We start from the raw sequence: 27692 nt of genomic DNA, 5'->3' as shown, positions 1-27692 counted from the left end.
CGCCCTCCGCAGATAGTGCAGGAAACCAGCGACGGGCGGAGGCTGAGGGATGAAACGCCCCGTGGGGGGCTCCGGGCGCTTCCGGGGACAGGAGGGCGGGACGCCGGGGCTCAGCGGAGCTAACACAAGCCCGAGGCCACCTCCCCTTTGCCCAGCGCCACCGGAGCCGCTTCACTCGACCTGCGCTCAGCAGCGATCGACGCCGCCAGCCGCTCCCGCGCCGGTACCGCAGCCGCCGCCCCTGGTTCCAGCCCCGGCCTGGCGCCCCCTGCCGCGGTGCCCGGGGGCCGCCCGCGTGTGGGGCGGGAGCTGCCGCGCTCGCTGCCTGGGGCGCGGTGGGAACCCGGAGCCGGGCGGGGCCGGGGCTGCGACTTGTGTTTAGTTTCCAGCCTGGGGCTCGGGGTCGCTCGGGTCTGGCGGGCGGGCGGGCAGGAGACGCTGGGAGGCGGAGTCGGGCCCGGGCAGCGGCCCCAACGGGGTTGGCTCAAGCAGCCGAGGGCGGCGCGGGGGAGGGTCCGGCTGGTGTCCGGTGAGTTTCGTTTCTCTTGCAGTGAGCGCTCCTGCTCGGGGCGCTGGGAGAGCGTGTGCGGTGCGGGGTGAGAGCCAGGAACCGAACCGTGAGCCCCGCGTGTGATGGAAGCCGCCAGGCCGGGGGGTGCGGCACCCTGTGCTCCTGGTGGGATGGGCGGGAGCGAGGGGGCAGCGTATGGGGGGGGCAGGGGAGGAGTCAGGCTCCTAGGAGACCGGCCCCCGGAATCTTGACTCCACCTCACAATAGGCACCTGGGGGCCTTTCCTGCCTTGAGAAGGTGGCTCAGCCTGTGGTTTCCTCCTCCCAGTAAGACCAGGTGGAGGAGGGGGGTTATTTAGCCTTATGGTTCCTCCTAACCCTGTGATTCTGTGCGCCTGGCGCTGGGTTTCTTAGTGCCAGCCAAGGACCCTTCCCTGGTTCCCTTGCCGGTGGGCTAGGGCAGACCTGGTGGGTGTGGTACACGCAGCACAGGTTGCTGGTACTTGGGATTTATTAAATCCGTTGCACATACAGGAGCCCTGCCTGGGCTGCTGACTCTTGGGGGAGAGGCTCTGGTGATGGAGGTGCCTGGCACTGCCATTCACTGAGGCAGTAAAACAGGGCAGGTGTCTCTAAATGAATCCCTGCAGCCCTGGAGTGAAGGAGGCAATAAAGCTTGCAATGAACATACTACGGTTATTTTCATAACCTCTGTATCATGGCATAAATCCGCACTACCCATGACAAAACTGAGCCTGAAGATTTTACGATCCACTGCAAGGCCTGCATGTTGTTTTGGCTGGTATTTCAATAAGTATATAATGTTGTAGCCCTGCTAGTCCCAAGATATAAGAGACAAGGTGGGTGAGGTAATAGCTTTTATTAGACCAACTTCTGTTGGTGAGAGAGACAAGCTTTCCAGCTATACAGAGCTCTTCAATACCTTTCTGAGACCTGAAGAAGTTTTAAAACTTGTCTGTCTCACCAACGGAACTTGCTCCAATAAAAGCTGTTGCCTTCCCCACCTTGTCTCTCTAATAAGTCTCTAAAACAGACAGTACAAACTCACTGGAAGGTTAGACTGTGAACCTGAATTAAATTTTAATCGAAATGTGGGGATTAATTTTTTCTGACTCATTGCTTGTATTATGCACATTCTGGGTTCCTCACTTTCTTTTCCTCGCTTTACAGATAGAGCTAACTGTATTTCTAAAGTTATGTGACATTGTGGTCACCAGATAGTCTTATGTATTAGTGTAAAACAAGCTTTTTCTTTTTGAGGGGTGGGGATAGCCACTTCTGGCTACACCCTTTAGGCCCCAGTCCTCAAGCAAACCCTGCATAAAGGCCCACTCACTGTTTCATGGAGTCCTACCAGGCTGCAGAGGTCCAGACATGCAGACAGACTTACTGCAAGATTGTGGCCTTAGTTTTTAAGATAACTGTATATCTGCACAAACATTACAACTTGTTAAATACTGCCTTGGCTCCCATTACACTCCCACACAAGGGGAGATAGATATAGGTATGCATACGCAATATTTTATGAGATGAATTTTTAAAATTCAAAACTATTCACAGTATTCAGAGAGCAGAGAAGAGATTTTTGACATTGATTTGACAAAAACTAATCAATTGGCTGCCTTGTAGATGTCACATTTGGAATGGGCCTTAAGGAAGGATTTAAATATGGGGATTGAAGTTGCTTTGGAGACTAGTTCAAGAAGGGAGTTTCATGCATGGGAGAAGTGTCGATGTGGAGAGAAGATATTTGGTAGTAGAGATTCTTTAATTTAGCAGACAGAGGTATAACGAGATCCTATAGCTGGAAGTTGAAGCTTGACAAAATCAAATGGAAAGTAAAGTGCAAATTTTGAACAGGGAGGATAATTAATCATTGAAATAACTTACCAAAAGACTTGATGGTGTCTCAATCACTTCACATTTTTAAATTAAGATTGGCTGTATTTCTAAAAGAGATGCTGTAGTTCAACCACAAGTTATGGGGTTGATGTTGCCCTAATGAGCGTGTCTGAAGTACCTTCACATGCTCATAAGGAGAGTGAAACTCTTAGAGTTATGCGGATGGTCATGAGGGACCACTGTAATCCTTAAAATCTGAGTCCTGTACAAACTTGATGTTTGCTAGCAGGGGTAGAGTGGAGGGACTGGGGGAGTGTTGGAATGAACAGACAAAGAAGGTAGACCAGTTATGCAGGGCCTTGAAGTCAAGAACAAGAAGCTTGAACGTAATGCAGTTTGGAGGGGGAGCAAGCCCTTTGATAAACAAATCCCTCACATCTCCTAGTTTCCCATTTCTACTCCATAACTTTTTGTTTCATTCAACTGGATTTATTGAATATGTATACGTTAAGTACAGTATTTAAACAGAGATGGGCAACATGATACACACTGCTACCTGACATGTGCCTCGGATGCACTGTGAGGAACAATATGAAATTAAGTGCTCTTTTATTATTATAGCCTCTTAATATCTCTGTGATAGTTTTTAAATGTTATGTCAATTCTAAAAAAGGTAGCTCTTATTCTCCTGTATATGCAGGTTAGCAGTTATCAAATACATTGGATTTTTTCCCCTAATTTTGACTCTCTTCCCTCTTTCAGCTTCAGTAACTAGAGGAGAAATGCACTGCAAATTTGCAAGCCTGTAAAGCCTGTGGCAGCTGTCATGATTGCAGGAGTGGTTCTTTTTAGAGTGTGTTGACCATAGATCTAGAAATTTTTCTATATTACAAAAGAATTATCTGTTGTGGCATGGAAACTCACACTGTAATGCAGGGAGTTATCCTACACAGCACAGAGCAAAGGGGAAATACGAGAAATGCCATTGTCTGAGATCCCAGAATTTTATTCCCTCTGACATGTAGCCATCTTTACCAGCGCACATACAGAGTCCACTGTTTGGTAAACTAAAAAAACAGCTCCATTATCATAGTCATGAAAGGAATCTGATTGGCTAGGCCTAATAATAGGGCCCGTGATATACATAGACCTGTATACAACAGAGAGATGCTTTCCTCTAAGGGAGAGGGAGAAGAATGTTCTTTTTCCTAATAGGATTACTGTAAAATGGAAAAGGGCAGATGATTGAGTTACTCGGTAATATTGCCATCAAACCAGATGGTCAATTAATATTCTAAATCAAACAGAGTCCAAATGTATTCCTGTTATTTCCAAGTTAGCACTATCTCGGAAACAGAGTGAGTGCCCCTTTGTACGTTGATTATCTGTTTTAGGGTTTGGATAAACTTCTGTCTTCAGTAATAAGACAGCATGATCACAATAGATCAGTCTTGCAATATTTGGTCAGAGGTGTTTAGGAGCTAGCAGGTCTGCGATTTGCTTTCTTGTCTCCTAGTTTGGAGTCAAATGCCAATACAAAGAACAAATGCCAGTACTGAGTCTGTTGTTTTTCTAGAACATAATCAATTTAATTTCAATCAACTTGCAACTTAAGTTCAAGGTGCTTTTAATAGTGCCAAAAAGGTACATGATGCAAAAAGCAAATAAGCAAAAAACACCACGGGAATTAAAACTATAAAACCTGTATCACATCTACACAAGAGAGAGGGAGATCCAATTCTAGTACAGGGAGGGGGCAAATTGGCTTACACCTCATCTGTATCCTCTGGCCCTTCAGTGTGGGTTAGAGTATCCCACAGAGCTTCCCTAATTTGTTCCCTGTCTGTCTTGGATTGATAGGCCTTGTGGCAGCTGAGGAATAGCCAGTGCATAGGAATGCACTAGTCAAGCCTTCCTCCCCCAGCACACCATCAAAATTGAAAAATATGGAAAACAAAAATAAGATTGTCCATTCTCTCTCACTCTCTATGATATAAAATAGAAGAGATCTGTCTTCCCACTCCCACCCCTCAATTTTCTTGACAAGTGGGATGTGAGCAGGCCATTCCAAAGAGTGTAGTTCTTGTCCAGTGGATGCATTACTGTAAGATTACTTATCAACTGCTGATCATGAGGGCTGGAAAAAGGGAATCAGAGCGGTTACAGTGTGCAGTTTGGCACAAATGACAAGTTATAAAGGTGCAGATCAGTCATGCTGAGCTTGTATTGGTGACTTCACTCGAATTATGTGGTTTGCCTCACAGCACACAATAGATCATGAACTCTAATTTTGCAATCTTTAACTAAACCGCTCGTATTCTAGGCGGATCCATTCAGCTGTAAGTGACATGAATAAAAAAACCAGCAGGTTGGGGCAAAAGGTCTGTGTTGCAGACTCCATGCAAACTTTGAATCAGGAATTAAGCACCCCTAAGCACTGAGATTGCCCCCAACAGAGTGGTTCCTTTGAAACTTTCCATTTTAAACAGAACAACCTTTCTCACAGTGAACAACTCCTAAAAGAGACACATCCATTGATGAGAATGCATACCCTAAATTCAAAATGTTATGTCCCGATAGGAGGCATGTGGATACAATGGTCCTGGGTGACCACGTAACAACCTAGATGGATCATCTTTGCATCGCTGTTAACGTAAATGTGGTCTACAAGTTTGGACATTTGATGAGTCTGACAATTTTCTCTTCTGCCTCTTCCCAAACCCATTCACTGCACTTAGCTCTCAGACCTGTGTATTAATGGAACTATCTTGCTGGCAAATCAGAAGTCTTATCTGTATGACAGCTGTCAGGACCATGATATTCTGTAACCTAGAAACCCAACACAAATAGTAACACTGGGAATAGATAATCCAGTCCAGTGTTTCTCAAATGTGACCACCAGGGGCTTTTTGTGGGGCCACAGACCACCTGGGTGGTGATGGGGGAGAGGGAGCAAAGCATTATCTCCCCCCCCCCCTTCCCTTCCTGTTGTTCCCTTCCAGGATGCACCATCCTGCACCGCCTCTGGAGACAGGTGAGGCACAACCCTGAAGAAGCAAGGTGAATTCTGGACCTATGGGGCAGGGGCACAGCGGGGGTTGGGCTTCAGTCTTGGGGTGGTTGGGTGGTGGGATTTAGGGAGCCGGGCTGTGTGGACCAGGGCTTCAACCACGGGGCTTTGTGCGCCAACACCTGGCTGCAGCCGCGATGTTTTGGGTGCTGACCCCTCGCTCTAGCCACGTGGCCCCGGCCTGCGGCCAGGCCCACAGGGCTTCAGGCTCCAACCCCTAGCTGTGCGGCGGCAGGCTCTGATTCCTGGCTCTGGCTCTGCGGCACCAACCCCTGGCTCCATGTTCTGACTCCCAGCCCTGATCATGAGCCCTCAATGCCAACCCCTAACCCCAGCTGTGCAACAGCAGACACCACCCTGGGTTCTGGTGGGTGCTGGTCCTGGGCGTCAATCCCTGTCAGTGATTGCCAATTCCTGATGCCAGCCCCAGCTGCGGGTCTCCAGCCCTGGCTGCTGATCACAGGAGCTGGACTGGCCACTGACCCCTAGCCCTGGCTGTGCATCAATGGATGCCAACCCCGGGCTCTAGGAGTGCAGATCTAGCCCTGGGTGCAGATTCCTGGTGGCGGGCACCAACCCCCGTCTGCGTGGTGGCAGGCTCCAACTCCAAGCCCTGGCTGCCGACCCCTAGCTCTGGACTTGCAGCAACGGCCACTGGTCCCAGGTACTGACTCCCCAGCCCCTGCCATGAGTGCCGACCTGAGCTCTGGCAGGAGCTGGCCCTGGGTGCCGATCCCCTGCCCTGGCCATGCAGCAGCGGGTGCCAACTTGGGCTCCAGCAGGTGCTGGCCCTGGGGCTGAGCCACAGCTCCAGGCACACAGCAGCAGGTTCTGACTCCGGCTCCTGACTCTGATTGAGCAGCTCCTGCCCCCGTGCTCTTGCCACTGGCACTGACCCCCTGCTACATGGCCACTGACCCCCGGGTCTGGTCACGGGGCTCACCGTCCACCCCCATCACTCCTGATCCCTGCTGCCTCACCTGGCCCTGCATCCAACCCCCCACCCCCATTGCCCCTGGACTCCACTGCCTTCCTGGTCCCACATCCATCCCCCCATTACTCCTGACCCCTGCTGATTCCCCCTCCATCCAGGGCTTAATTTGTCCTGGGGCTTGCTGCGAAAAGTGGTATTAACAAATGTGCAAATATCACTTTTCACAGCATTATTTTTATTATTGAGTCTGCAAAAAAACAAACAAACCTACATAAATAAATTACAATGATTTGGATGTCTATATGTGCATATATATTTATTTTTCCTAAAGTGAATAAAGTAATTTAGGAAATAGTGTCAGTGCGACCACCAGCAAGAGTTGGTGGCCATACTCTGAGGCCACCAAAAATTTTTTTGTGAGAACCCCTGAATTCTAGTCTCTGATAAAGGCCCAGTCGCTACATGTAGTCAATTAGACCAATGGCAGAAAAATAATCGAAGTGTAGCTGACTACAATAAGCATACTGCAAAGTATGTCTGAAAGTGGAAACTTAGGAAATTTGCAAGGGCATGATGGTATTTTTCTTCCAATACTTTAAAAATAATTGTTTAGATGTTAGCTGGATGGAATCAAAACTGAAAACTTTGTCACAAAAAATAATTTTTAAATAGCATTTTTTTTATTTCAAAATTCTGGTAGTACTAGGTTATCCCTTTCTGACAGCTCAGAGGAATAAGATGTGGAGTTACTTATCTTAGACCACAGAGAAAGTCCATTTCAGAACCAGGAAAAGAGCTTCTGGTTCCCAGTCTTTTGCTTGGATTGCTGGAACAATAAAACTTTTCGATGGAATTACATAGAAAATCTGCTGTGTTACAACAGTTCAACTGGCTAGCGTGTGTGTCTAGTAGGATTTTTGCTACTGCAGTTGTAACATACAATGTGGTTGGAGTGTGTTTTCCAGTAAGATGGCTACAAAAATTTGCATGAGTAAACTTAACTGCATTCTGTGCAGGGCAAAATTTTTTATTTTTTGTAAGTCCCACAAAGTGACATCACTAAATATTATTGTTGCCGGCACAGAGTACCCGAGGCAGGCAACAGCAAGGTTTGTTGCCCGGTGTGCGTCACCCAATAATCACAACGGGGTGGAGAAGCGGAAAAGTTTATTTGAAGCTTCAAGTGGTACAGGGAGACAGTAACCTCAAATCCTGTACACAGAGCAGGAAGTTACACAGACTTTTATACATCCTTTCTTCAACATACTTCTCCAATAGCAAGCTGCCCCAAGTATCCATATAGCCAGCCAATCCAGATACCAGCTAGTTCCCTTTTTCTTTGTACCATCTGTTAAACCATATATAAAGCTGCTTTGTTCAGCATTGTTCTGCCATATGTGCCCTGTCTGGCCTTGTTTAGTTTCAGACAGTCTGATTTTGCAACATATTGTTGCAAAATCCCCAGCATGACTGTTGTGAGTGCCTCCGGGCAGGGGGGCCAAAGACACTTGGGCCTAGTGCGAGGGGGCTTCATGGACGCTCGTGGTCTTCCATACCGTCGAGTTACCTAGTGGCCATGCCCAGTGTCCCCAACATTATCCTTAATTCAGTGTTGTAGAGTAAATGCCCTTCTTATTGCTTGAGCTCTGATAATTTTCAGAGTACACCTCAAATATCTAAAGATCAATCAGATGATAATGTAGTGTAGAAAACCCATCCTGGTTAATCTCAAATTTAAATTTTAGTTAATCATTCTCAGTGAAACAGAAAAAAAAAATCTCCAACTAAATGTTTTTCTCTTTGTGAGGGCTGGAGGGCTGTGGAGATTGGTGCTCTTATTTTTAATTTAAATGCAGTTCTTTTGCACTCTTTCCTGAGTTTAACAAAGCCTCTGTCTTGAGTCAGTTACAGTTACGTACAATATCAGACAAATATACTTGATAGTTTGGCAGGCGTGTTGAATAATGCCTTAGTTAACAGCAAAGCTGCCAGCAAGCATTTTTCTTTTGTTGAAACAAGAAGTTGGTAGGATGTGGGTTTTTTCCTCTGTGTTAGACATTGTGAGTTGGGAATGTGAATTTGGTGTAGGTTTGTGTTTTGTAGCAATAAACATACCAGTGTTAGTTGCTGCCTTAGGATAAAAGATTTGAGACATTTTGAAGTTTTTGTTACTGGCTGAGACCATAAAATGGCTGTAAATTGTTATCTGTAGTTAATCCACTATTATCATCTCAACTGATCATGTTGTAGGTGGCTGGATCTGTAACCTCAGGTTAACATTTAACCCTCCCCCACTTCCTCCAGGTGGACTGTTCGCACTTATTTTCTAACAACCTCAGAAGTGCAAGTGTTTACCTGTGTGGTGTAAAATTCTCTGTGGATTCTTTTTTTAAATTCAGTCTAAGCTTTACAGTGCACAAGTGTTTCATGTTCCAGTGGTACTTAGGGTAACCAAACATGAACTAAATCAGACTTCGAGTTTCTGGTAACAGTGCAACAGGTACCAGTTTGTAACCTCTGGATGTCATCATGACCAACAGTACTTCCTCTCCCCTCTTTTTTTTTTTTTTCTTTTTCTTTCAAGAGTCAATGGGGCAATAGGATGGAGTCTGGGCTCTGGGACCCTCCCCCCTCATGGGGTCTCAGTGGCTAGACTTCAGCTTGTGCCTGAATTTTATACTGAAGTTTTATAGCCCTGCAGCCCTGAGTCAGCTGACCCATGCTAGACACATCTGTGCCTCAGGTCTTTCACTGCAGTGTAGACATAGCCTGTGTGTCTTGCCCAAGGCCACACAGGAAGCCTGTAGCAGACCAGGGAGTTGATACTGGGTCTCCTGAGTCCCAAAATAGCACTGTAATCAACAGTCCACCCTTCTACAAAAATGATTTCTTTGCTACTGTGCTGTAACTGTGCACTTGAGAAATCCCCTAAATAGCTGAATAGTTTTAGAATATTTTTATTAGAAAGTTGCCTTGACAGTTTTGTATAGACTCTCCAGTTTCTTTTAGCTCTTTATTGCCATATCACTAACCAAATAAATCCCGCCCCCCTCCCCCGCAACAATTAATTTAAATTAGTATTGCCTGCTGGTTATAGGTTCTGAAAATACAAAACATATCAATCAGCTCTAATTCATAGAATCATAGAATAATAAGACTGGAAGGGACCTTGAGAGGTCATTAGTCCAGTCCCCTGCACTCCTGGTAGGACTAAGTATTATCTAGGCCATTTCTGACAGAGGTTTTTATAACCTGCTGTCATTAAAAATAAAGGGAAGGGCAACTACCTTTCTGTATACAGTGCTATAAAATCCCTCCTGGCCAGAGGCAAAACCCTTTCACCTGTAAAGGGTTAAGAAGTGAAGGTAACCTCGCTGACACCTGACCAAAATGACCAATGAGGAGACAAGATACTTTCAAATCGGGAGGAGGGGAAACAAAGGGTCTGTCTGTGTGATGCTTTTGCCGGGAACAGATCAGGAATGCAGTCTCAGAAACTCTGTAAAGTTAGTAAGTAATCTAGCTAGAAATGCGTTAGATTTCCTTTTGTTTAATGGGTGGTAAAATACACTGTACTGAATGGAATGTATATTCCTGTTTTTGTTTTTTTGTAACTTAAGGTTTTGCCTAGAGGGATTCTCTATATGTTTTGAATCTGTTTTCCCTGTAAGGTATTTACCATCCTGATTTTACAGAGGTGATTCTTTTACTTTTTCTTTAATTAAAATTCTTCTTTGAAGAACCTGATTGCTTTTTCATTGTTCTTAAGATCCAAGGGTTTGGGTCTGTGTTCACCTGTACAAATTGGTGAGGATTTTTATCAAGCCTTCCCCAGGAAAGGGGGTGTAGGGCTTGGGGGGATATTTTGGGGGAAGACATCTCCAAGTGGGTTCTTTCGCTGTTCTTTGTTTAACACGCTTGGTGGTGGCAGCATACGGTTCAAGGACAAGGCAAAGTTTGTACCTTGGGGAAGTTTTTAACCTGAGCTGGTAAAAATAAGCTTAGGGGGTCTTTCATGCAGGTCCCCACATCTGTACCCTAGAGTTCAGAGTGGGGAAGAAACCTTGATACCTGCTCTTAAAAATCTCCAATGATGGAGATTCCACAACCCCCCTAGGCAATTTATTCCAGTGCTTAACCTGACAGTTAGGAAGTTTTTCCTAATGTCCAACCTAAACGTCCCTTGCTGCAATTTAAGCCCATTGCTTCTTGTCCTATCCTCAGAGGTTAAGAAAAACTATTTTTCTCCCTCTTCCTTGTAACAACTTTTGCGTACTTGAAAACTGTTATCATGTCTTCTCTCAATCTTCTCTTTTCTAGACTAAACAAACCCAGATTTTTCAATCTTTCCTCATAAGTCATGTTTTCTAGACCTTTATTCGTTTTTGTTGCTCTTCTCTGGATTCTCTCCAATCTGTCCACCTTTCCTGAAATGTGGCACCCAGATTGGGAGCTTTCCAGTAATTTCTTTATGCATAAGTGTATTTGTAATGAGCAACTACCGGGCGGCAGCATAAAAATAAAGCCATTATGTTATGGAGATTAGTAAACAGACTGCAATGTGGGCTCCTTTTCACTGGCTGTTGGATGGAGACAACCAAATTAACTTCATATAAGCTACAGAACAGTCATCAGATGCCAACACAAACTTTTTTTATTACTAGTATGTGTTCTTGGATGGGCACATATGTTTACTACTCATCTTCATTAGACTTTCTTTAATCCTAAAGAGTCTGTCATATTACAATGTGAATTAAGGATAATATTCCTTTTAAAATCCTCTTGTCATGATTGCTCCCAATTGGTTGAGTGAAAAATGCTGGAAGCAGAATCTCCTGTTGGTCACTGACACAGGAATAGATGGGCTGAGAGTATAAAACAAACCCAGTGCTGAACAATTGCCCTCTAATTGAGGTGTCAGGAAGGGAAGAGGAAAGGAAGTTAAAAATGACTGAAACATTAAAGAGAAAAGACTATTATAAAGAGCTCTTTTCTTACCTGTGTTTCCCTCCCCATCATAACCTCTCTCTCTTCCTACTGTGCCCGTTATATTTTCCTATTTCTCTTCCCATTTTGCCTCAATCTCCCTATCTCTGCAGAAGGGGCACTCCACCCCTCTTAGGACATATAGTCGCATGATCCACTTTCCATAACTCTGCTGTGAATAGAAGACAAACACTATCCTAGTGGGCTAGAAACAACCAAGTAATATGTGGATTTACCACTAATGAGTGAATAAGGCAGATGTTTATAGAACTTTAAACCCAAAATCACTTTTTAGTTGACTAAGAAAGTTACCAACCCAGATCATAAAGTACATGCAGTGAATATTCTACACCAGAGAATGTAATATAAATTCAAATACTTAGGTACTGCAGGTTGGATTAAAGTAAATTTGAGGTATTAAGTATTGCACAACTGTGACTTAAACAACGTGCCTCCAATAATGACCATTAAATATAAAACAAATTCAACATCTGCTGATAAATTTGGATCACCTGTATAAATATGAAATATAAATTGTATTCGTGTGGCTAAACAGTTCTGTAAGCTAGGTACTGAATTCCTGAAAAACTGTGTATAATGTTTTTGAAAATCGACACGAATCTTAGAGAATTGGAAAACTTTGCAATTTTTGTGAGTTTGTCCCACTTGTTATCTGAAGGCTCTTATATAAACTTGGATTTTGAGAGAGAGAGAGACAGAACACATGGTCCTTAAACTTATTTGACACTGTGCTAGATCCTGAGGTGATGTAAAACCAGTGTGGTTCCACTGACTTCAGTGGAGTTATGGTGCTTTATACCAGCTGAGAATCTGGCACATTAAATACTCCATTATATTTTAAATCTGTATCTTATATGATCTTTCCTTTGTGTTTTATAGGTTCTGAACCATGGATAACCTCAGTAAAGCAAACACCACCTTTGCACTCAACCTATTCAAAAAGCTGAGTGAAAATACCAATACACAGAACTTATTCTTTTCTCCGTTGAGTATCTCCTCTGCTTTGTCCATGGTTTTTTTGGGTGCAAAAGGTACCACTGCAGCCCAGATGGCAAAGGTATGTCTGGATAAACTTGGACCACTTAAGACAACTTTGCTCTAGAAGCTGAACTACAGATCTCTATTGAATGTTCTGTACCTATGGAAAACTCCCATTATCATCCTTGTGAGCCTGAGAGTAGAATTTTGGTGGCACCATACAGCTGAGGTGCCTTGAAAAAGAGAGAGCTGTCTAGCTGCCTCAAGAGTTAGAAAAGAACTTCTTCAATTACATTCTCTGCTATTAATATCAGATTATACTAGTAACCTAAATATGTCTTAAAAACATAGCCAGGAGCATTTTCTTAAAATCAGGCCCCCTGTAAGGTGTCAAGTTGGGCAACCAAAAAAAATCACTAGTCGCTTTTGAAAATGTAGGCCTCGTTCATTTAAATTCTTAATGCCAAATCCTGCTCCAATGAGCACTCAGAACCTCGAGAGAGAAAGAGGGCCTAGGGAAGAAGAGTTGGGTGCCAAGTATGGAGCCCTGAGGTCCCACTGAAAGCTCAAGCAAAGACCTAAGAGGAGAACCAGGAGATGGAGTCACAAATGCTAAGGGAGAACAAGATTTAGAAAAGGAGAGTGATCAACAGTGGCAAAATTGGCAGGAGTCAGGGAAGATGAGCATGGAGTTGAGGCCCTGAGATCTGGCTGAAAAGAGGTTGTTAGAGGGAAGGACTTCTGTGTGGCATCTACATCCTTTTAGGTTCTCTTAGCTTGTACTTCTCTTATATTTTTAGTATAGTCTACTTGGAGTCTTGGGGTGAGAATTACAAATTTCGAAACTAGATTTATAGCTGTCCACTTAGAGCCTTATACAATATTTGGCTTGGGGAGGGGAAGAGTATGTCTAAACGTGCAGCTTCAACAGTAAAATAGGGTGGAGTTAAAACTGATTCCTTATAATCTGTAAGGACTTTTAGAATTGGCATGTATATGTCTTTTTGTTTAGAATAATGTTGCTAAAAATTACATGCACTAGTGGGTGTGCCGAAGTGGCATGACCTGTGAGTCCATGACAGTGGGTGTGAACATTCCCTTGTTCTGTGTCAGTAAAATCTGTTGCTCAAAATATCAAGCAGTACAACAGCTCTGCAATTGTCCTGGAATTCATATCATGACATTTTTTAGCAGTTATTACTTTGAAGCAAACCCAACATTTGGGAGGTAGTTTTTTTGTAAAAATTCAATCTTTTTAGTGTCACTTTAACTCAAACCAAGGATGAATTTTAAGCTTTGATACTAGGGATATTTATTTAAACTACAATGTTTAAATAAACATTAAGACAAATTCTTCTGTTGCATTGGTGTAAAACTGGAGTAACTATTAGATTTCAATGGAATTGTGTCCGATTTACATCTATGTAAATGAAAGCAAAGTTTTGCTTGATCTTGATTTTCAAAACGTTGACCTACTAGATGTGACATCAATGAATTTAGCCCAGAGACTTACCATGGGTCTCCCTCAGAGTTATCCCAGACTGCATTTGGTTGAATTGGGCCTGTTGTGTCCGATGGGGACTGTGCCTTCGATGAGCTGCCCGTCTCCCCTGTTGTCTGTTTGGTCCTTTGGGAAGCCTCTGAGGTCTTGGGCTATTTTTGTCACTTTGGGCATTTGCCTCCCCACATGCAATGAAGCACTGTAGAGCTAAAGTTTTCCCTTAGAAAGGGATGTTCAGGGTGTCTTACTTCACTACAGTGTTTCCTAGTATAAGAGCCATTCTTGATCTCTAGTAAATAAATCTTGTTCATATTAAAGCAAAGGACTAATGTACTGGAGCACTAAGTCATTCCATAACATTTCTTCATTCCACTAATGTTTAAGCTCAAATAAAAGCCAGATCTGTTCTTGAATGTATTCCCAAGAGAACCTGTGCTAACTATTGTACTATAAGGTGCTTCATCTTAGTGAAGAAGGAAAAGAATGAGGAATGGAACAATGCAAACATAAAATGATGCAAGAAAAATCCATTATGGAAGGCAAAATGGAGACCCTGTTCAAAGACAGCAGCATCCTATGGTAGTGCTTGAATTGAAGGCATAGTTCCAAAACATTGCTAGAAGCTTTGGGAAAAGGACTGTTGAAAGGGATACCATCAATATAAATCTTACCTTGTCTGAATTTTTTTTAACCTCTTAGTGTTGCAAGTAACAGTTAAGATTAGGGAAAAATAAGGGACATTTCCCCCAGTTTGTATACTTGTGCATTTGACAGCACTTGGTGCTTCACTGTTTCTTCCATAGAGACATTTTCCCTGTTTGTCAGGCTCTTTTGCACAATGAAACAAATTAAAAGAAAGTAATTATAAAGCTACAAAAATCGACATGGGGATATAGAGACAAGTATAGGACCTAAAGCTACTTTAAATTCATGTATGTTTTGAAACTGAGTAGATTTCAAGTTGATGGTTTTCCTTTAAACTCTCCAGAACTGTTCATTTTATGTGCCCTAAAGCTAGGACTGAGTGAGGGGTCTCTTCAAAACAGCTATGTTTATTCCCACGGTAAAAATTTGTATGCAGTTTCTCTCTCCTCACCTGCACAATGAGTCCAAATGTGTTGGGTTTTGGGAAATCCTTTCCCTTTTAGGGCTGTCTTGGGTGTTCAGGCTGCAGCTTTCATCTCTAAGCTGCTGAAAGGCATTGTACTAACCTGTTCCAAAGTGCATGTTTCAGCACGTGTGTCATGCTGAGTGTATTCCTCTCTTTTTCTATAGGTGCTTTCTCTGGACGAAACTGAAGACATTCACGATAGATACCAGTCCCTTATTTCTGAAATTAACAAGCCAGGCACTAATTATTTGCTTAGGATTGCCAACCGGCTCTATGGGGAAAAGACGTTTACATTTCTTGCAGTAAGTCAAACGTTCAGTTTGCTTTTCTGTTATAACACATTTGCTATGCTTCCATTTCTGAGTGCAAATAAAGGTGTTGGCTTTAATCTGCAGGCAGTATGTAGTTCAGGACCTGACTAACCAAAGCCAGTCTCCTTGTAAAATCCATTCATGTGTTCAGCTGACTGTTTGACAGTCCCTAGCTCTGAACTCTAGAGAACTGGAGCAGAGCGTTGTCAATGGAAGGTCCGTCAAACCCCAACTCTTCAGCATTCCATTAATCACTCAAGTATTTTTGGCCAGGAGCTAAGATAAAGGATTTCCTTCAAATGGTGGACAGGGAGGGTAATAGGCATTATTGTGTGACTTTTTGCGGTGTCTTCCTTCCCCCTAAATTGGACAGTGCATTCAAAGGACACAGCAATGGCCACATAATTATTTTTTTAAATCAGACAGAAGAATGATTAAAAATTCTCCAGAGACTTAGCTGAGAGTAACAGCTACTGGGGTATACATTTCCCTTTTAAAATGTGTCCAAAAACGTGTACCCCTAATTTTAACCTTACTCTTTCCGATACCCTTCCTTCATCTCAAAAAATTAAGAGATAACTGAAAATCTCTCAAGTTTTAGATTCTAAAAAACAAACTTGCATTTTCAGTAAGGTAATCAACCTTACCTGCCCCATTTTACAGTAATTCTATTACTAAAAGGATTGCCAGTATAAACTGGCTCCGATCAAGAGTTCCTCTTCTCAATTAAAGTTAAAACCACTGTGATTACATATTTAAACTTTGCATCTTTGGCATTTGGTCCATAAAATAGAAGACGCCAAAATACAAATTGGAGAGAGAGGGCATGATTTTGACCTAACCACGTAATTACTGACCTATTGATATTTGCACAGCAGGCCTTTTATAAGGCTGAAGAGCTTGTGGTTATGGTCCACACATACTGTAGAAAAAGATATAGAAATAACCCCCCTGAGGTTTCACTTCTGAACTAGATCAGGTTTGGGTTACTCTGGGAGGGTTACAAAAAACTTTATCTAGAGATTGATTTACAAAGCCTTGTACTCTCAAACCGAAGCAAATTGATTGCATTACTCTCAGCATGCAGTCTTGTTGATCTGTCAGTAAGCCAGCTGCTTGGACTAATGTAATAATAGAAAATAAAACATTCAGTTTGAAAAGAAGTGACAACAAGTGGGTGTTAAAGACTATTTTATGACCCCTTCTAAAGGGGTGGGAGAGGAAGAGGTAGATTCTATGTTTGAGTCTTCTACAACTGCACATCAAAAAAATATATTGTTAAGACATCCTGCTTTGTTTGTCCTAGACATTTATAGATTCCTGCCAGAAATTCTACCATGCAGAGCTAGAACAACTTGACTTCTCTAGAGCTGCAGAAGATTCCAGAAAACATATAAATGCCTGGGTAGAAGAAAAAACTGAAGGTAAGTAGCTTGCAGAGTTCCAGTGTCTTTCTGAACAGCCAAAGCCTGCTTAAAAAGCATATGGTCTTAGGAGAGATACAATAAGGGAAGGAGAGGAAAAACAGAACTGAATCCTTCAGATTAAGATGTAGTTCTTGTCTTGTGCAGTAGGTAGAAGATAGATGCGTACCAGCTAAAATCTATTCTTCCTTTAATGTGTCCTAAAGGTAAAATCCAGAATCTGTTGGCTCAGGGCGTTGTTGATTCAATGACCAGACTGGTCTTGGTGAATGCCATCTACTTCAAAGGCAACTGGGAAACCCAATTCAACAAGGATTGCACAGTGGAAAGGCAGTTTAAAATTAACAAGGTATGAAGTAGGGAAATGTCACTAATTTTGCAGTACTCTTCGCCCAGAGAAAACAAAAAATGCTTTTAATCAGGATTGCCCTAAATACACTTTACTACAATCCTCTATTCTATTCTATCCCATCCCCTCAACACAACCCCTTTGGTTAGTTTATTGCAAACATCTTTGAAACTACATTTTCAATTAAATACATTAACTTAGATGTATCCCTTGTTTTGCTTTCTGCTGCACCTCTCACTGTATCTTTTCAGTGTTGGAGGGAGGTAGCCTTTAACATAAAATTTTAACATGGAAGGGAAGAATGTGGATAAACGAGTGTCGGACTCCATAAATTGGGATCCCATAAATTGTTCAGTGGTTAGAGAACCTGGAAGTCATTTAATCTCCTTGTCCTCTAATGTGCTGCAGTTTTGTGTGCAGAACTACCACAGAATTAAGGTTACTTACAGAAACTGGTCCCTTCTGCTTCAGTTTTTACCCAGTGATAAAATTGGAACACAAATAATGCTCAAGTACCTCACGTCTTGTAAGGTTTGATTTGTGGCGATGGCTAATTCTCCTCACATCAGTGTAAATCAGGAGCAACTCTACTGCAGTCCGTGGAGGTAAATGAGTATATGCTCTTTGGGACAGGGACGGTCTTCTTGCTGGGACAGTGGTGTCCTGATCCATGGCTGGGATTCCAAGGGGTACAACAGTATAAAAAGTGTGAGAAGAATTGGGTCCTAGGGAACATACATGCGTTCAGATGCTTTGGCACATGGAACACTTCTCTTTACAACAAGCTTTAATCAAAACAAGATCATTTTTGCTTTAAAATGGATTCCACAATTAAATTGATACAAATTAGATCAGGTTTCTTTTTTTTAGCTACTCACATCATAGTGTGAAAATCTCATCTTAAAGTGCATCCATACTACCCCAAGGCATAATACAGTAATTCTCATTGTGGCAATAGGCCAGCCCTCCTTCTTGCAGAAGCTCATCCATCCTCATGGGACTGTCTCAAAATAGCACAAACAGGGACTGGTAACATGATTCTGGAGAGCTAAATCTATTTGCATACCAAGAAACTGAATGAAATGTGAGCCATCCTGTGTGACTTGTACCCATCCCTTCCTGGATGGTGAAAGACATTCAGGAGTGTCTGGAAGCATTACTGTCTCTTAATGCCATCTTTTAGAGAGAGAATTTTATCGCCCAGCCCAACACATGTTATAGTCAGGCCAGCACTCCAGAAGCCATGAATGAAACCAGACTTTACTGCTTGAGGGTCTAACTTCTTTCCCATTTGTGAATAATGTAATGAAAATGCAAGTGGATACACCTGCTTACTATCTGTATAGTTTACCTCCCCAAATCTGGGCTTCAGATCTTGATAGGTAACAGACAGCACAAGTAGTGTTGATGGATGACCTGCTCTTGTCCATGGATGAGAGACATACATTCACACTACTGGATCTCTCTGAAGCATTTGATAGAATGCTATTGTCCTGCCTTAGACCTACTGGGGAGTTCGTGCCAATCTTTCCTACCAGGCCCTCCCCAGAAAGAGCCCTAACTTGTGAAGTTGCTTAGTTCTCCCTTTTCTTCTTTGGGGGTAGAGGGGAATCAGTACTATGCTGACTCTCCATTGAATACAGGGTCATATTAAGGTTTTGACCCTAATCTTCAAAGCTGTCTCTGAAACTGGGCTGAGCTACCAGAGGACTGCATTTTCTTCTTGACAAGGAATATAACATTTAAAGGAATTCATTAGGAACTACAGAACTGTCAGTCACCAAAACTCAAGTGGAAGACAGCAGATGATCCACAACTATGAAATTCACTTTATAAGGCACAGGAATGACCACAAATCTCAGTGCTTCCAGAACAAACTGTAAAACTTACTCTTTTATCCTCAGCCTGCTTACACTTACTAGTCATAATGAACTGTCAGAAATGGAGTTCAGATAAGCACTCAGAAATCCAGATGCTACCTGAGCTTTTAGGCTCCTCTCTGGTATCAACCGTGAACACTCCCAACAGCCTTTCCAGCATACTAATAGCCATTCTCTTTAATCTACTTACAGGATCACTGTTTGTTTTTGCTGCCTGCTCCTTCCCTAAAATGCGGCAAGATCCTTAAGAAAATCTGACTTTGTGCCCCTGTCCACTCAACCCGTCCTTTTCTGTATTAACAGGCAATAACAGCGATGGCCATATTTGCCATTTAGCAGTCAGAGGTTTGAAATCTCCTGCCTACTAATCTTTTAGATTTAAGTTTTGGAAAAGTTGGATTAATGGCCTTACAGTTTCAGGCTAATTCCTATTTTCTCATCTTGTTACTCATCTTGAATGAAAAGAAAATAATGAAAAAGCCTCACAAGCTTGTGCTCCATAAGAAAAAGGGTAGGAGATAGTGGATTTCAAAATGGTCATTTCAAACCATTAGTGGCTTTATAATTTTAGGATTTAATTATTTGTATAATGTCAGTAAAATATTTTATATTTCTTTTGAGATTGCATTCCGGGACCAGTAGCCTAAAAGAACTAAATATTTAAGTTGAAGATGTTCCCTGTCCATTTGAAGCCAAGATTAAAATATGTTTTTAAATTAAAAGGCTTGAATCCAGGTGTGAAACTCTTTAGGCACAGAGGTCCAGTGTTTTTACAATTTTGTTGATAGGAAGCTATGCACTAAGCAACTAAAATACCTCTGTTGTTTTCCTGAAAATAAATCTCAAGGGACTGGGCATTACAAATGGGAAAAACCTGATGAAATTCTAGTTCATTCCCTCCCAACCCAATGGGCAATGGTAGGACCCTTCCCTACAGTATTTTCTAGTGCTCTGTCCAGCCTAGTTTCAGATGTCATAAGTGATTTGAATCCCAGTTCTTCTAGGTTAGTACCAACATGCTGGCTCTGTATTACTTGTTGACACTGATACTTTTTTTTTTTTTTTTTAAAGAATGAGACCAAACCAGTGCAGATGATGTTCCAGAAAGCTAAATTTAACATGAGCTACATGGCAGATTTTCGGACCAAAATCCTTGATCTCCCTTATGTTGATAACGAGACTAGTATGATCATCCTACTTCCTGATGAAATCCAAGATAATTCCACTGGCCTGGAACAGGTAAGGCATTTGTACTGAATACAAAGGCAGCTCAAATCCTGCCAGAGAAGAGCATTTGACTAAATCTCATTTGGAGCTTGGGACTTGAATTCACAAATCTAAACTCACCAGTATTAACACAAGGTGGGAGAGCTGAGAACACATTGCATCTGTCCTCCAAGGGATGGGAATACCATGTGTTACTGTCAAGTAAACCCAACTCTCTCTGATGTCCAGGGAAATGTTAAGTTCTGAAAAGAGAGATTTCTTGACTAGAGGAGGGGTCACCAGGGAGTGGGATGAAGCCAGAATGTAGTGAGCGACAGACTGAAGGAGATCCTGCAGAGCTTCCATTCTCACAAAAATCACTTCCTGTTTGACAGATTTTCCCCATATTCCTTTCTGTTGTGGGTTGGGCTCTCCCTCACTGTACCTAACGGTTGCTTCATATGGGAGTCTTCAAGTGCTCCTCCATTCAAGAGCTGATTTCTTTTCTGTACTATATTGTTACTGAGCTGGCAAGGGATGGCGAAATAGCAATGCCTCTCCCACAGTAGCCATGTGTCATAAATATAAAGGGAAGGGTAACCACCTTTCTGTATACACTGCTATAAAATCCCTTCTGGCCAGAGGCAACATCCTGTTACCTGTAAGACGCTCAGGCTAACCTGGCTGGCACCTGACCCAAAGGACCAATAAGGGGACAAGATACTTTCAAATCTTGGGGGCGAGGGGAGCCTTTTGTTTTGTGCTCTTTGTTTATGTGGTTGTTCTCTCTTGGGACTGAGAGAGACCAGACAGAAATCCATCTTCTCCAACCCATCCTAATCCAAGCCTCCAATATTGCAACCAATATAAGTCAGTCAGTCAAGGCGGATTAGTTTCTTTTGTTTTATGTGAATTTCCCCTCTGTTAAGAGGGAGGTTTATTCCTGTTTTCTGTAACTTTAAGGGTTTGCCCAGAGGGGGATCCTCTGTGTTTTGAATCCGAATACCCTGTAAAATATTCTCCATCCTGATTTTACAGATTTGATTTTCACCTTTCTTTTAAGAACCTGACTGATTTTTCCATTGTTCAAAGATCCAGTGGTTTGGGTCTTCGATGATTTTGTAACCGATTGGTTAAGATATTATTCTCAGGCCTCCCCGGGAAAGGGGGTGTGTAGGGCTTCGGGTGGGGAGGGCTGGGAAAGACGTCTCCAAGTGGTCTCTTCCTCTTTGTTTAAAACGGTTGGTGGTGGCAGCATACTGTTCAAGGACAAGGCAAAGTTTGTACCTTGGGGAAGTTTTTTTTTTTTTTTTAACTTAAGCTAGTAAGAATAAGCTCAGGGGGTCTTTCATGCGGGTCCCCACATCTGTACCCTAGAGTTCAGAGTGGGGAAGGAACCTTGACACCATGTCTTCCAAGTACACTTCATTACTAGTGACAACATGCAATTGTATTAACTTGTCACCACAAAAGATGGATTTGTGACAGTACTTGCATATAGTACAGTGGGGCTCTGATCCTAATTAGAGGATCTTTTGAATATACGGATATAAGAATGTATCTGAATGCCATTTATTTTTTGCTTCTGACCTCAGCAGTAGCATTCACTCCAGACCAGGAAAGGATGCTAATCCCTGCTGTGTAAACACACACAGTCGTCATTGTTTCATTAGTATAAATTCCTGGCTTTTCTTCCTCTTTAATTTTGACTCTTTTTCTTATAGCTGGAAAGAGACCTTACCTATGAGAAACTTATAGAGTGGATAAATGCAGAAATGGACTATAGTGAAGTGGAGGTATTTTTACCCAGATTTAAGCTGGAGCAAGCTTATGATCTGAAGCCTGTTCTGAAGAGCATGGGAATGGCTGATGCATTTGACAGAAAAAAGGTGGATTTATCTGGAATGTCAGCCAGCAATGACCTAGTTCTGTCTGAAGTTGTTCACAAGTCCTTTGTGGAGGTAAACGAAGAAGGCACTGAGGCAGCAGCTGCTACTGCAGCAGTGATGAATTTGCGATGTGCACTGATTGTACCACGGTTCACTGCTGACCATCCTTTCCTCTTCTTTATCCGGCACAACAAAACTGGCAACATTCTGTTCTATGGCAGATTTTGTTCCCCCTAAAAAGAAAAAATGCAGCCATTAACACAGTAAAGTTATTTCCATTGTACTATCTTGGGATTTTTTTTTTTTTGCACTCTAAGCAACAAGATTTGTACAGATGCTGTACGTTACATGGTACAACCCTACACACCCTTCTCTCTTGTGCCTGAAACCGCTTTTTGTAATCCTCTATTCAAATTTAAGCAACAGTTTTAAATAATAGGATCATTTAAGAATGTCTGTTCCAAGTGGTAAGACTTAAAATGGCATTTACCATAGTTCATTGGAAAACACCCCTTGTATCCTGTATATCTAAATAAATGCAGATTTCTTTAGCTTGAGTCCTGGCTCATCTTTAGCCATAACTACTTGCTTAATGCATCCCTCCATCTCTGTACATATTCCCCTAGAAATCTGGTTCTCATACTTGGGGTTGCTTAGCAACAAGTGGTAAGATCTTATGGGGAGAGGAAGGAAGAAAGAAAGAAGACTGGCTTCTGACTGACCTCCAAATGCTTTTTGCAAATTTCCCTTCTCCCTGTCTTATTTTCCAGACTGGTTCCTTCCATGTCTAGCTGTGCAGCCATCTAACAGATTTTTATGAACACTATTAACACAACTGTCATTGGGGAATAATTGATCAAGTACTTATTCAAGACAAGGAATGAAGTCAACTCCACTGAAGTCAATGGTAAAACTTGTTATTGACTTCAGTGGGGTCAGAATTTCACTCTGCATGTATCTTATCACTCGTTAACCTGGGTTACATTAATGTTTAACACTTGTGAAATAGGACAGACATTTCTATAGATAGCAAAGATTATAATAAACTTCCAGGACACATACAGTAACTTAAATGTGAGAGCTCTCATTTGTATCTAATGTAACAAACCACAAAGGCAATATGTAACTCAGCAGTTTGTATACCTTTTTTGCTCAGACGAATAATGCTAAACTCTCCAGCCATAGTGGCTTTATACAGTGATTTTGGTCTTGCTGTTTCTGCTCCTTGAACAAAAAATAAAGGAACTGATGTGAAGTGCTATGTGGTCAGGTTTTGTTTGGTTTTAATTGTGTAATTCTTCAGCTGTAGTGTGATCAAAACAAATGTGTGAATTTTTGCCATCGATAACTACCAGGGACAGGCTCTGCCATTTTAAGACTGCACTAGCAGGGCTCCCACTCCCGTGAAGTCCAGTATGTATTGCCTCCTTTATAATACTTGGCTGCCAAGAACATGTGTAAATAGAGTCAATAGAGTGGTTAACTTGGAACACAGAATTTAGTGCTGTTCTGAGTGTTGAAGCTAATTCAGTTTCAGCGTCCGATTAGGTTTGCCAACAGCACCTCTTAACCTGGCAGAGTGAAGTCTGAGTAGGTAAGGAATAGTGTCAATGAAAACCTTGTTGCTGAAAATAACCTTTCACTGTATTATAAATTGCAATAAGATACCAGTCCTGGGTTGTATGCAAGGTTTTCATTCCCTCTGCCAACTACAAATCCTGACCCTTCACAATCTTTGCCCCTACAGGCACTGGTACAGAGTTTGGCATTATCCACAAAACTGTAAGGAAGTAGAAACACTGACTTGACTTTAAAGGAGGTGAAAAGGAACAATCCCTGTGGGCAGAGCTAGGGCATTCTAAGCTGCCCTGGGATTTGACAGTGGGCATGCACCACAGCAGTTCCTTAACTCTGGAGAAATTTAGGGAAACCCTCCTACCAGCTGAAGCAGTTCACTATTAAAACATATTTCATTATGTGTATTTCAGTAGTGCCTAGAGCTCCAACCATTACTGGGGGCCTATTGCATTTGTACACCGCCTACTACAGAGAGACAAAATAGTCAAAACAGAAGAAGGGAGAAGTAAAGTGACTCGTCCAAAGTCACAGCAGGTCACTGGCAGAGCTGGGAGTAGCACCCACATTTCCTAACTTCCAGTCCAGTGCCCTGTATCTTAGATCTACGCTGCCTTATTGTCACCACGGAGCCAAAAATCATTGGTGGCAGGAACAACACAACTGACTTCAGATGAGTTGCTCGTGCTTCCATCAGCAATGATTTTTGGCCCATAATTCTTTCACTTGGCAGGAAAGAAATGGGAGACTGTTAGTTTCATTTATACTATTGCCTGCAACTTGTGTATTTTTTTTTTTAAATTGTCATCCATTACTCAAATGCAGTAGAAATTCTGTGCGAAAAAGTAAATGCAAGCTTAGAATTTAAGTTGCTCCATATGACTAAATTAAACTGAGTGATATTACTGCTTTACTTCCATAGTTTTGGGATTTTAAAATCCTGGAGTCACATGCTTCAGTGTCAAGTTCCAAGACCATGAAAAGAGAAAATAAAAGCAAGGGCTGTTTGCAGTGGTGTCCTGACTAAATCCCAAATTAGGTTAAGGCATTCTGAAACCTATATTAACCACTTCCTCAGTCTGTTCTAAACTAACGCTCCTATGCAATACTGAAAATCTGCTTCAGTTCAGAGGTGACTGCATTTCTATGGTAGGTAAAGTAATACCATAGACTTGCTAATTGTACCCTTTAAGATAATTTACTTCACCTCAATCTTTGGTGTATTCTAGGTGTTCCCCATAGTAAGTAAGGGAAAGTTTGGAGAATACCGAGGTAATCGTTTATAAAAGACAAAGCTGACAAATTTAAGGGGGACCACTGCCTCGGAATCACTTAATCCATCACTGAAGCATACCCACCTCTGAGGTAGAATGCTGCAGCTACTACCAGCACGTCATTCACCACATGCATCTTAAGAGCGGACCAAAAGAATTAGATACATTACAGGCTCGATTAATGTTTATGAAGTTCTCTGACACCTTCTGGATGAAAGGCAGAGTTGGCAGTGAGATTTCTCACCCAACAGAAAATCAATATCAATCCCATCTCTTATAGCATAAAGTCCTATCAACTTGTTTAGTTCTACAAATCTGTTTGAGGTCATAATGTGCAATATTGTTACCAGGAATGTTGGCCTGAAGCTTACATGAATTTTTGGCATTTTTTAATACTTCTGTAAGAACATTTCTTCATAGGGATCAAGGAGAGTAAATTTCCTCTCTCTATCTTTGGTAAGTAAGGGAAGTATTGTCCTCTTTAGGTGGTAATATTTGGACAGATTTATCCATCACTTGTCTTTTAAATAAAAAACTCCACTATTAACACCCTCTACTGCACTGACATTAATGCAAGCTGTAGAGCTTGTTTTGGACCAGTAGTTAAGTATTTATGAGAGTGAGGTCTGCACTCATGGTTACTATTTCATAGAATCATAGAATATCAGGGTTGGAAGGGACCTCAGGAGGTCATCTAGTCCAACCCCCTGCTCAAAGCAGGACCCATCCCCAATTAAATCATCCCAGCCAGGGCTTTGTCAAGCCTGACCTTAAAAACTTCTAAGGAAGGAGATTCCACCACCTCCCTAGGTAACGCATTCCAGTGTTTCACCAACCTCCTAGTGAAAATTTTTTTCCTAATATCCAACCTAAACCTCCCCCACTGCAACTTGAGACCATTACTCCTTGTCCTGTCCTCTTCTACCACTGAGAATAGTCTAGAACCATCCTCTCTGGAACCACCTCTCAGGTAGTTGAAAGCAGCTATCAAATCCCCCCTCATTCTTCTCTTCTGCAGACTAAACAATCCCAGTTCCCTCAGCCTCTCCTCATAAGTCATGTGTTCCAGACCCCTAATCGTTTTTGTTGCCCTTCGCTGGACTCTCTCCAATTTATCCACATCCTTCTTGTAGTGTGGGGCCCAAAACTGGACACAGTACTCCAGATGAGGTCTCACCAATGTCGAATAGAGGGGGATGATCACATCCCTCGATCTGCTCACTATGCCCCTACTTATACATCCCAAAATGCCATTGGCCTTCTTGGCAACAAGGGCACACTGCTGACTCATAGCCAGCTTCTCGTCCACTGTCACCCGTAGGTCCTTTTCCGCAGAACTGCTGCCTAGCCATTCGGTCCCTAGTCTGTAGCTGTGCATTGGGTTCATCCGTCCTTAATGCAGGACCCTGCACTTATCCTTATTGAACCTCATCAGATTTCTTTTGGCCCAATCCTCCAATTTGTCTAGGTCCCTCTGTATCCTATCCCTGCCCTCCAGCATATCTACCACTCCTCCTAGTTTAGTATCATCCGCAAATTTGCTGAGAGTGCAATCCACACCATCCTCCAGATCATTTATGAAGATATTGAACAAAACTGGCCCCAGGACCGACCCCGGGGCACTCCACTTGACACCGGCTGCCAACTAGACATGGAGCCATTGATCACTACCTGTTGAGCCCAACAATCTAGCCAACTTTCTACCCACCTTATAGTGCATTCATCCAGCCCATACTTCTTTAACTTGCTGACAAGAATACTGTGGGAGACAGTGTCAAAAGCTTTGCTAAAAGCTTTATACTGTGACAACACCCAATGGTTCCAAGCAGAATGGGAGCCCCATTGGTAGGCACTGTACAAACTCAAGAAAGAAAGTCTCTGCCCTGAAGAGTTCAGTCAAAACAAACAAGATCTACGCAGGGAGGGGAAATGGGCTATGCTGTGCAAGCACAGTGATTGGCTGGTAGGCATGCATCTTATTAATTCCGTGGGGGCATTTGTTTTTAATGTAAACTTTCATTAATTAATCTTCCATGTAACCATAGTTAATCACTTAAAAAAAAAAAGCCTCCCCAGCTGGTGGTTTCATTACCTTTCTGAGGACAACCATCCTATACCAACACGTAAGCTGGGCTGCTTCACTATTTGCCTTCTGCTTTCCTACTTTGGACTGACTAAAATATCACTGCAGCCAGTCAGAAGAACCCTTCAACAACTATGCTGATTACACAGTCCCTGGAGCTCATCTCACCAGCTGGAAGAGAAGGGAAGATTTCCCATCTGGCTGTTGAGCAAACACACAACTATTGTCTCCAATTACATTACTCTACCTACTTTAAAAAGTGGAGGTTGTTATTGCAACAGAGAGGGGAAGGGTGCTCATCATCTTCATTTCAAAGGTGGGATATTACCTAATAAATGGTCACCTGAACATCAGTGGTGTCTCCCCTATAAGACTAGACTCATGAAGGCCTGGGTAACATTTGTTGTTTCCTTAGTGTATTTCCTTTACCTGATGATGTCACAGCCAGCAGTACCCAGTGTGATTCTGCACGCTCAGAGAGGCAAAGGAAGCACTGTGGCTGGAAAAAGGCAGGTAGCTCCAGGGGTCAGGTACTTTCTGCCTTTCAGTCATGTAGCCCCATGAATTCTTCCAATGTTGTAACTACCAGATAAATAAACTAAATGAACTTGAACAAAGTTTACCATACTATATCTATGTACACATGGGCTTACCAATCTGAGCAAAAAAAAAAAAAAAAAAAAAATTAAGAATAGAAGACTACGTTACTGGACCCCATATTATGTCA

The 27692-nt window shown here is 42.4% G+C and overlaps 1 protein-coding gene and 1 long non-coding RNA gene across 12 annotated transcripts in view; one reads left to right on the top strand and one right to left on the bottom strand.

Moving 5' to 3' along the window:
- LOC140907066 (uncharacterized) overlaps positions 1-277 on the bottom strand; it is a 30951-nt gene extending 30674 nt beyond the window's left edge. For both annotated transcript variants that reach the window (XR_012157351.2, XR_012157354.2), the window contains exon 1: positions 181-277. This is a non-coding gene — a long non-coding RNA (uncharacterized LOC140907066). The remainder of the gene's footprint in view (positions 1-180) is intronic.
- Positions 85-23288, top strand: LOC140907065 (serpin B6). 10 transcript variants are annotated; one of them, XM_073332208.1, is made up of 8 exons: positions 85-223; positions 5376-5433; positions 12264-12441; positions 15139-15276; positions 16592-16709; positions 16916-17058; positions 20010-20177; positions 21869-23288. In XM_073332208.1, the coding sequence occupies exons 3-8, from the start codon at positions 12274-12276 to the stop codon at positions 22268-22270; spliced, it is 1137 nt and encodes a 378-aa protein (XP_073188309.1). In that variant the 5' UTR covers positions 85-223; positions 5376-5433; positions 12264-12273; the 3' UTR covers positions 22271-23288. The 10 variants fall into 10 exon arrangements, with proteins under 10 accessions (XP_073188309.1, XP_073188305.1, XP_073188311.1 ...); XM_073332206.2 differs by lacking the exon at positions 85-223 and adding an exon at positions 556-596; XM_073332207.2 differs by lacking the exon at positions 85-223 and adding an exon at positions 587-655.
- Positions 23289-27692: the final 4404 nt, after the last annotated feature.

This window comes from Lepidochelys kempii, chromosome 2, assembly GCF_965140285.1.
Source record: "Lepidochelys kempii isolate rLepKem1 chromosome 2, rLepKem1.hap1, whole genome shotgun sequence".
Classification (NCBI taxonomy): Eukaryota; Metazoa; Chordata; order Testudines; family Cheloniidae; genus Lepidochelys; species Lepidochelys kempii.
The sequence above is the reverse complement of the archived record's forward strand: the minus strand, read 5'-3'. Positions and strand labels throughout refer to the sequence as shown.

What these genes read in the sequence shown, in the direction of transcription:
- LOC140907065 (XM_073332204.1), top strand. Translation starts at nt 12,274, where the DNA reads ATGGATAACCTCAGTAAAGCAAACACCACCTTTGCACTCAACCTATTC. An exon ending in AGACGTTTACATTTCTTGCA is followed by an intron (nt 15,277 to 16,591) that starts GTAAGTCAAACG and finishes TGTTTGTCCTAG; the next exon opens with ACATTTATAGATTCCTGCCA. An exon ending in GGTAGAAGAAAAAACTGAAG is followed by an intron (nt 16,710 to 16,915) that starts GTAAGTAGCTTG and finishes TGTGTCCTAAAG; the next exon opens with GTAAAATCCAGAATCTGTTG.